The sequence below is a fragment of the Simochromis diagramma genome, unplaced genomic scaffold (assembly GCF_900408965.1).
Source record: "Simochromis diagramma unplaced genomic scaffold, fSimDia1.1 OVJJ01000531.1, whole genome shotgun sequence".
In the NCBI taxonomy this organism is placed as follows: Eukaryota; Metazoa; Chordata; class Actinopteri; order Cichliformes; family Cichlidae; genus Simochromis; species Simochromis diagramma.
Genome location: NW_024387353.1, coordinates 1,062,790 through 1,073,021, shown reverse-complemented (window position 1 = coordinate 1,073,021; position 10,232 = coordinate 1,062,790). Strand labels below are relative to the sequence as shown.

Below are 10,232 nucleotides of genomic sequence, written 5' to 3'. Positions count from 1 at the left end.
GGTAGTAGTTGTAGTAGTTGTAGTACTGGTAGTAGTTGTTGGGGTAGTGGTAGTAGTTGTTGGGGTAGTGGTAGTAGTTGGAGTAGTTGTAGTACTGGTAGTAGTTGTTGTAGTTGGAGTAGTTGTAGTACTGGTAGTAGTTGGAGTAGTTGTAGTACTGGTAGTAGTTGGAGTAGTGGTAGTAGTTGGAGTAGTGGTAGTAGTTGTTGTAGTTGGAGTAGTTGTAGTACTGGTAGTAGTTGGAGTACTGGTAGTAGTTGGAGTAGTTGTAGTACTGGTAGTAGTTGTAGTACTGGTAGTAGTTGGAGTACTGGTAGTAGTTGGAGTAGTGGTAGTACTGGTAGTAGTTGTTGCAGGTACAGTAGTTGTAGTACTGGTAGTAGTTGTAGTACTGGTAGTAGTTGTTGCAGGTACAGTAGTTGGAGTACTGGTGGTAGTTGTAGTACTGGTAGTAGTTGTAGTACTGGTAGTAGTTGTTGTAGGTACAGTAGTTGGAGTACTGGTGGTAGTTGTTGTGGTTATTATTGGTCCTATGAACAGTCAGAATTAGAGGTTATAGCTCAGTTACACTGATCCAGTAAATTAGATTTAAATGTGGCTGAAATGGTGAAGGACTCTACTCACCGTTTGCAACAGTCACAGTGACACATCGAAGCTCGGAGTGATACTTGGTCCCACTGCAGAAATAAGTGCAAGTTTCTTTTTCAAATATACCTGTTCAACACTCCTTAAGGGATTCTGATGATGATGGTTAGATCACAAGACAAAATTCACACAGACACACTGCACTCAAAAAGAAAAGTTAACAATAAATGGAAATCTAATGGTTTGGTAAAAACTGCTCTTGAGAAGTGAATGTAATTATTTCAGTAAAAATGGTTGTGTAAAAGATCAGCGAAGCCAAAAATGTTTTCAAGGTAAATGTGATAAATTTGATCAAAACACAACAAATATGACAAAAAAAAAAGACTTAAAGCCTTTTTAGAAAATAACGTGATTGAGCGATGCCAAGGCAAATCATGATAAAGTTTAATGTTTCATTATATAGCCCTTCAATCACATGACAACTTCAAGTTACTTAACCAAAGACACTTTGTATTTTAATCGAGCATTTTTTTTAAAACATGGAAGGTTCCTGGTTTATATGTCGCCTTCTGACAACAACTGTAATCTCAAAAGATAAAAAATATTATAACTTTCTACAGAGTATGAAACAGGAGACTGACCTGAAAACTGCCTGGACAACAAAACAGATGGGGAGGGTTTGTCCATCTTCACTTTCAGATGGTGTCCATCTCAGGATGAACTGTCCAGGTCCTGATGTACTACTGATTAAATTGTACGGCCCGCTGTAGAGCAGCTCAGAGATCCTTCAACAAACACAAAAATCCAAAATTTGTAAATTTTCTTTTCCCAAAATCTCCACGTCTGCAAAAGGAGCATATTTCTTTTGTTTCTTTTATCTAGCCGGGTTTTTTCCTCAAACCAACCAAAGATGGAAATGTTTCTTGTTGGTAACTTTCAATGTTTATTGTTGTTTTACCTAATCTTTAAGTATTTATGTCCTTAAATCTGTATGGTTTTGGCTGTGTTTCACTTACTGTGTCGTCTAAATTGACACCTGACTGTAATCTTGTACATCAGCACTGGAGTTTTTTATTACTAAAGATCTGGTCAGATATGTAACTTAATAACCTGAAACATATTTTAGATTTGCACATCACTCATTTCTATTAGATTCATGACTTGTAGGACTATATTTTATATCTACCTAGAGGCTGCCCTGAAATAAATATTTTACCGTTTCAGGCAAAGTCTTTTTTTTTTTCGTTTTTACTTACGTGGAGTTAAGTGCCTCTGCAGTGATGTTAATTTCCAGAGTCTGACTGACATTGTTGTAGAGCTGAGCTCTGTTGGCTGGGCCCTGTTTCAGGAAGCCGGTTTAGAAAACTCAGAGTGAAAAACGACACCCACGGTTGAGTAACCCCGAACTGTCCAACTCGGAATATTCGGTTTCAGAAAGGCTGATAACAAGTAGTTCAATCAACGCGGAGTTGCTTTAACCCCAAGTTAAGCACGCGCACGAGGATACATAAAGCCCTGATAAGCGGAGCACAGATTCAGCGAGTCACCATGGAGACGGAGGGAAAGAAGGCGCGGTCAATGTATTTTACAGCGCTTGACGGCGAAATTCTGATGGCAGCCATATGCCGAAAACATGCAAATTTTGCAGAAAAAGTAACACAGCCACAGCTGCGAAAGAAAGGGAGCATGCATGGCAAAACATAGCCGACAGAGTCAATGCGTGAGTGTTAATTTAAACATTGATCTAGGGATTTCCACCCATTTAACACGTTATTTTATCATATGTTATTTTATTTGTTATTTTATACATTTTATTTTGTGACGTGATGTGAGCGCAGGTGCAACCCAACAGGCCCCAAACGTGCCTGGCAGCAAGTAAAAATGAAATATAAAAATATAGTCCAAACAGGTAAGGTGTAATTGTATTATGGGCCATAGTGCTTGGTCTGTTTGTCCGATGTAAATCAATTGCAGTTAGAGGCTACATTAATTTTCTTTCTGTAAGCACTTATTGAAATTATCTGAGCACATTACAAGTACATATTTGCTTACTCTGTATGCTCAAATGTGACCCGTTATAGCCAACAGAAAAAAAGCGGAGGCCCGAAAAACAGGTGGGGGTCCTCCACCACCACCACTCACAGAGGCTGAGCAGTTGGCCCTCAGCCAAAACAGTGGGCGCCCTGTGGCCGAAGGCATCTCTGCGGGGACATCCTCTGAGTCAATAACCCTGCAAGACACAAGTGCCTACATAGGGGGTAAATTCAAAATAATACATGATGTGCATACATCCTTTCTTCACAGTCACCTTTGCAGTGCTACTCATTCATTTGATAAACTCTTTACCATAATGGATTATTTTGTAGTGAAGTTCACTTTTTAAAATATTTACAATTGAAAAACTATTTGTCATCGAAACTGCAAAGGATTCATTTCATTTCATTCATTTCATTTATTTGTTCATTTCCAGGCACAACAAATACCTATATTGAACATAAAATGCACAAAACAAAAAACAAAAATTGCCTGAAAAAGGAGTGGGACGAAGAAAACTTATTAAATCCCACCCCTATACTCACTCATCAACAAAAAAACAAAAAACAAAACAAAACAATATACTTCCCGCAGCTACGCCCATTATTGCATACAGTCCCATCAACAGCCCCGGGCGCATACAAGCATCTAAACTGCAGCTCGCAAACAACAATTAGAGCCTTCATAACTGAATACAGAATATATAAATTATAAATTACATTACCACAGGTAACAGGCAGTAATAACTACAAGTAACAAACACACACATACACACATACATATACATACATATATATCTACACACACATGTACATATATGTACATACATACGCACAGTCTTTTTTTTTTTTTTTTTTTTTTGAATCCATACCAGCAATGGTAAGAGAACAGACATTACAGAACACACTAAAAAACCATCATTGAGTATACTGTGACCAGACCAACTGTTTGTAGAGAATTTTAAATCTATGAATATTTTTGCATTGTTTCAGTTGTGAACTCAGACTGTTCCAGATTTTCACACCACACCATTGCGGAACTTCCACCATTGACAAAAATAGAGGGGGCATGCATTAAGAATACAAAAGAGAAAGGTTTTCTCTCTATATATTATAATTTACTGATGCTTTCCTCCAAAGACTCAGCGGCAGATAAACTGGATGCTTGGAGAAGGGAGATCCAAGAGGACATAGATGAAAATAACTGGAACCAGGCTTGCTTAAAAGCACAAAAACAAACAGTAAACACACGCTTTAAACTACTGCAATATAAATGGCTCATGAGAACCTATATAACACCTGTCAAGCTTCATCATATGTCCAATGATATTCCGGACATCTGTACTAAATGTTTAGTTGAAAAAGGAACTCTTCTTCATTGTCTATGGGAGTACTAAAATCCAGGAATTTTGGAAAGATGTTATCAAATATCTGTCCGAAGTGTTTAAGGTAAAAAATTCCTTTAAAAGGAAAACTCTGTGTACTTGGAATATATCCAAGGGAATTTAAGCAATTGGATAAAAAAACTAAATTACTGCAATATGGACTACTTCAAGCCAGAAGAGCTGTTGGAAGAGTATGGATGCTCCCTCCATGGGACTCTGGAAGAAGGAAATTGCAGTCTCTCTAGGCCTGGAAAGACTAACATATATTGCCAAGGGCAAACAATGGGACTTTGTGAATATGTGGAAGCCACATATGGATATTTTAGGGGGAGGAGGTGAAGGACATTTATGAAAAAGAAGGAAAAGAAGAAGGGAAGGAAGGGAAAATCTTGTCTATCCTAACCCATTGTATTTTTGTACTGCTGTGAGAACTATGCTCATTTCTACATTTGAATGTGATGTAGGCAGGTTTGATGTATGGATGGGTGTGTGAATGTGAGGATGTTCAACATTTGTTTGTATTGTACTATAAAAAATTTCAATAAAAATATATGGAAAAAAAAAAAGCTGAACTTAAATTATTCATATACCAAACAAAAAAAATGTAGTGAGCCGTGATCCTTATATCACCTTTGGGATTTCGCAGCCTGTAGTGGAGCCTTGACCTAAATTTGAAAAATAATTCGAAAAAATCACTCAACTGCTAAAAAAAATGAAAAATAAATATTTGCAAAATATCTGAATAAATATTTATTTTACGCAGTTAATGTGTGTGACAGGGTGTGGTCTGCAGTGCCGCTGCAGGGGAGGCGGACGCACCTGCATGGCGTCCGCAATCAAGCCTCGCCGGTTTAAAGTCTTTGCGTTCCCTGCTGTTGTGCTGGTGTCGAGCCGTGAACTGGAAAGCTACAGCCGGCTGTGTGGGTACAACAACCATGTGTGAAAAGTGGTCAATAAAGAAAAAAGCATGTACATGCAAACATCGTCGGGTCTGCCATGGTATGTTTACACTGGGACTTCTGGTCCCGAACCTCTGCGCACAGCGTCTGCATATCGGGGCTGTACGAAGTCACTTTTATCTTTACGCAGGACTGTAAGCTGTCATCTTTGAGGCGTGAGCGGTGTTTGTTTTTAACATGGGGGAGAATAGCTGCTCACATACATATGTGGATCTGAAGATCCATACTTGGCCTGTCTGGGGTTGAAAGTCATTAATGGAGCCGCAGTATAAAGACTAAAGAGCCACAGGTTGCTGACCCCTGACAAATATTTACATTATTTATGCCAGCTTCTGAAACTGTTCTCACGGGAATCCTTGCTTTATTGCCCTTGTGCAGAATAGAGTAACCTCAAGATATGAATATCCTGCAGAGAAGTACCAATTATTTTTCACATTTGCTTGAAGAAAGATGTTGAGTCAGTACTTTCATGGTATTTTTAACACAAATATTTTTACTTAAGTAACAAATGTATTTTTAATGGTTTGTGAAATGATAAGTTTCTCAATGTTTTAATTCATTATTCCATTAATCACTTTACTTTGGAATTAAAACAATGATAAAAATATGTTTTACAAACAAGCTCATAATACTGTGTAATAATGACTTAGGAGCTTGTTTTTTTGTCAAAAATAATTCTAAAACATCTTCATGAACTAAAACATCTTCCAACATCTTCAGACCTGAAGAAGCTTCTTGGATGACAGGTAAAACGTATTCAAGCAACTTAAAGAAGTCCAGGCGCTTTTCTTTCCAAGCTCCTTAGACTACAATGACCTGGATGACTGAGAACCTTCACAGACATTTTACAAGTAAATTATCTCTCATTAATAACTCTCAGGACACTGTGAAGCCTGACTATCCTGCTATAGTTATAGAAGCATTTATTGATCTTTGTTATATTAACTAATCCAATAAATTTTTAGAAAATCATGTCATGTTACAGTCTTAAGATAGAGGAGCATTATACTCAATGTTTGCTGTGAATTTCATTTCTAAATATAGGATTATGAGTATGTCATACTCACACAATTTGTTGTCCAGTCCAGAGAAGAGTTTCTTGTTATCAGATCTGGATTACAGTGAAGAGCTGAGCTGAAGCTGGATCAATCGGAGAGCTGCTTTATTTATACGGTCTGGCTAAAAACTAATGAATATGCAAAACATGTAGCCAATGGAAAATATTAAAATGTCTTCCTCATCAAGTGCAAAAGACCAAACATTTTTGAATGAAACATTATAGATCCCTGTTTCTGCTCACCTGGTGAAAGCTGTGACCAGATGATCCATTTGTCTTGAATTAGATAAACAGTCAAGAAAATGAATGAATGGAAATTGAGTTATAAACTAAAAACAAATCTACAGATGCTGTTAGATACTTCAAAATTCAACAGGTTAATTACACAAGAAAATAAATTTTAAATTCCGCCTTTCTTTAATTTAATTTTCTTCTCATTTTTTATTTATTTTTTTGGCTTCTTCAGCCTTTATAAGACAGTACAGAGAATATCCTAACATCACTGTACAACTCTTAGCCCAGCTACTGTTCTTCACACAGCAAGCAGTGAACAGTGCCAGGATAGTGTTGCCACATGAAGTGCATTTTGCTTCCTCAGATCTGATTTGCATGAAGTACTCATGAAAATTGCAGATATGACGCTTCTCTGAATTGCAGAATGCTGTTAAGCTACTGACACAATGAGCTGTTTATAAATGTGACGCACACACCAGCAACACAGACCAAGGTTTGTACAAAATGCAAAATGTGGCTACAAACCCAGCACCACAAGAGAAACTGATAACTGAATGTGTTTCTGTGACTTATGTCAACTCCAGCAGCTGATTACATTGGTGGTAGACTTGCTGGTGTGTTTTGGATCATTGTTCTGCTGCAGATCTCAAGTGTGCTTCATGGTGAGGTCATAAGCAGATGGTCGGGCATTCTTCGTCAGGATGTTTTGGTAGACGGGAGAATTCAGGGTTCCATTAACCACAGCAAGTCTTTCTGGTCCTGAGACAACAAAAAAGCCTCAGGGCATCACACTAACACCTCCATATTTTACCACTGGTATGATGTTCCTTGTCTGAAATGCTGTGTTAGTTTTACACCAAATATAATGGGACTCAACCCTTACAAAAAGTTAAACTGTCTCATCAGTCCACAGAGTATTTTCCCCAAAGTCTTGGGGATCATCAAGATGCTTTCTGGCAAAACTGAGATGAGCCTTTGTTTCTTTTGCTCAGCAGTGGTTTTCATAATGGAGCTCTACCATGCAGGCCATTGTTCCCCAGTCACTTTCTAATGGTGGAGTCATGAACTCTGACCTTAACAGAGGCAAGTAAGGTCTGCAGTTCTTTGGATGTTGTTCTGCAGTCTTTTGTGACCTTTTTGGATGAGTCGTTGCTGTATTCTTAGGGTTATTTTGGTTGGTAAGGTCACAAAACTGTGATACACCACAGTTCATTTCTGTTATAATAGGGAGAAAACAGTTTTCAAGTGTGACTGTTTGCACTGTTACTGTCGGGCAGACGATACAGAGCAATCAGTATAAGGACAAATAGACTCAAACTCAGTTTTTACCCAACCACAATAACATGTCTGAATGCTGCTACAAAAAAAAAATCTTTAAATGACTGAAGCATGTATGTGGAAGGATATGTAAATGTTTGCTCATACTATTCTTATTGGCACTTTAGGTATTTTCTTTATTGATTTCATTACATTTTATTGTTTTTATTGTATTTTTATGGGTGATAGCACTTTATATAGCCTCTGTAGAAATTATCCGCATATCTCACTTATCTTAACTGCACTACTATATAATTCTGTATAAATAATCATTCTGTACAATACGATAATTTTAATTCTACAACTGTTTATAACTTGCATAGTTCACATTTCTGTATAGCTGTATATCTCAGATTTCTATAGTTTTTCATGTTTATATCCTGTTCATAGCCTGTACATACTTATAGTTATAACATATTCATAACATACCTTCATACCGTGTACATTATAACATACCATAACAGACCCATTTCTGTAATATACTTACATATCTATATTATTGCTAATATATATTTGTAATATATCTATATCATGGCTAAAGCACTTCTGGGTGGATGCAAACTGCATTTCGTTGCCTTGTACCTGTGACATGTGCAAAGACAATTAAGTTGAATTCTATTGAAATCTAATTCTAAGAGATGACTTAATTTCGTTGTACCTGCGACAGTGACAATAAACACATTCTGATCTTTGATTCTCTGACAAACATACAAACAAATAAGCAATCAAGAAGGGGGCAAACATTTTTCACACCACTGTGGTCTGGGACTTGCCGAGTCTTGGCCTCTGTGGGACATGGTTGTGGCTGGTTGTTCTCGGGTGGTCACTGACCTGCTCCCCTGTGTATGATGGTCTGGAGTGGATGGGACCTCTTCTGTGTTGGGGGGGCTCTGCTGGGTACCTGGTGTTTATTGGGAGCCAAGGGCCCTGTTCTGGGCACATGCCAGCGTGGTGGACCTCTAGCGGAGTGGCTGCCCGTTGCCTCTTGTCATCTGGGACACTTACCCTTTGGTTGTCAGCACCCCATCTGGGGTCTCCCCCCTCCTCCTGCTGAGACGGACACGCAGATGTCACTGAGATGTGTGGCCTCAGGTCTTCAGTACTCTAGGGGGCTGTGGATGGCCCGGATCTCCTGGATCCATCTCTGTCTGCCTCTAATTCCTGTGGGGCGTTATTGTGGCTTCCCACCTTCATTATCAAGTACATTTCGTGACAAAGACACAGACACTCACTCTCTCTCATGAGCACACACTCAAACACTCACCACAAGAAGATTGTAGATTTTCAAATTCAAATTTTTATTTGTCACGTACACAGTCGTACAGTCATACACAGTACGATATGCAGTGAAATGCTTAGACAACTGCTCGTGACCTAAAGAAAAAAAAGGAAAAGGCTATGAATAAGATAGGAAATATGAAAAATTAAAAAGTGTAAATTTAACTAGGAAGGAATAAAATATAAATTAAGGTTAAAAATGAAATAACTGTACAACACAAATTAGAATGAAGGGTAAATTTAACTGGGAAAGAATAAGATAAAATATATAAATCAAAGTTGAAAATAAAATAACTGTACAACAAAATACACAATATAGAACTATATAAGAATGTATGAAGAAATATAAATAAATAAATATATATATACACACACAATAACAGCAGCTGTACAAGTATTAACTGGAAATGAAGAATATAGTGACCAGTGTTGTGCAATCCACATTATGTCTTGATAATGATTTATTATAAAAATCATTATCAAGATTTATTTTTATTTTTATTTTTCTGTGCATTTTCATATTTTTGTGTTCCAGGTGCTGAATGTTTTTTTTCTTGGTTTTATTATCATTTTTTCTCTTCGTTTTCTTACAGGTGCAGCAGTTGTTGACACAGTGCTCATTTCTCTTTGTCCTCTGTCCTTTTAATATATTCTCTCCTATTTTCCGATTTTTGTCCTTGCTGTCAACGTAGACATTGTGATGTTATACTATGTTACAGCGGTCCACAACCGTTTTTGCGCCACGGACCGGTTTATGCCCGACAATATTTTCACGGACATATTGATAAATACAACAAAATAAAACTAGTGCCGGTACCGAAAAAAGAAGATTTATTCATAACACACGTGAAAACACCCAGGAAAACTGAGTTAATGATAAAAACGATAACAAAATAACCCTGAAAACCATACATTTCACACCTGAGCCTCAACTTTCACGACTCATGGACCGGTACCGGTTGGGGACCGCTGCTATATTACACAAAATGTAATAACTGAGATAACACTTATAAATATGATTGAATTAACATATAAAAGAACCAACAAAAAAAGAAGAGCCTGTAGAAAATTTTTAGAGCTCATCTTGAAAAAAACTGAAATTTGCTTTCAGACCATTAAACACGACCGTAACTGCAGCTAAAAACAACAAGACTAAAACTGCTTTATACACATAAGGTGACATCTTAATGATAGAGGTATATAATACTGATGAGTTTATAAAATTACACTGTGAGAACTGTGAGCTCTACTGGCTTCACATAAACTTCATTAATATTATAAAACATTTCCAGTCTCACTAAGCAAAGCACAAACACAGATGTTCACAGAGTGTTTGTAACCTTGATTTTCCTGCAGCAGCTATATTGATCTGTGTTATGTGTTT

At 37.4% G+C, this 10,232-nt stretch overlaps 1 protein-coding gene and 1 long non-coding RNA gene across 3 annotated transcripts in view; both read right to left on the bottom strand.

The window, feature by feature from the left end:
- LOC120718571 (mucin-2-like) overlaps positions 1-7,425 on the bottom strand; it is a 61,684-nt gene extending 54,259 nt beyond the window's left edge. The window contains exons 1-3 of one of the 2 annotated variants that reach the window (XM_040007109.1): positions 6,263-7,425; positions 6,030-6,102; positions 4,823-4,919 (exon numbers count right to left, since the gene is read on the bottom strand). In XM_040007109.1, coding sequence (XP_039863043.1) covers positions 4,823-4,919; positions 6,030-6,102; positions 6,263-6,291 — 199 coding nt within the window. In that variant the 5' untranslated portion in view covers positions 6,292-7,425. Of the gene's footprint in view, positions 1-4,822; positions 4,920-6,029 lie in introns of both variants that reach the window. The other variant, XM_040007112.1, reaches the window with a different exon arrangement.
- On the bottom strand, positions 348-1,938 carry LOC120718573. Its single transcript, XR_005692516.1, has 4 exons — positions 1,842-1,938; positions 1,227-1,370; positions 625-677; positions 348-530 (listed from the first exon to the last, which is right to left on the bottom strand). It is a non-coding gene; the product is annotated as an uncharacterized LOC120718573 (long non-coding RNA).
- Positions 7,426-10,232: the final 2,807 nt, after the last annotated feature.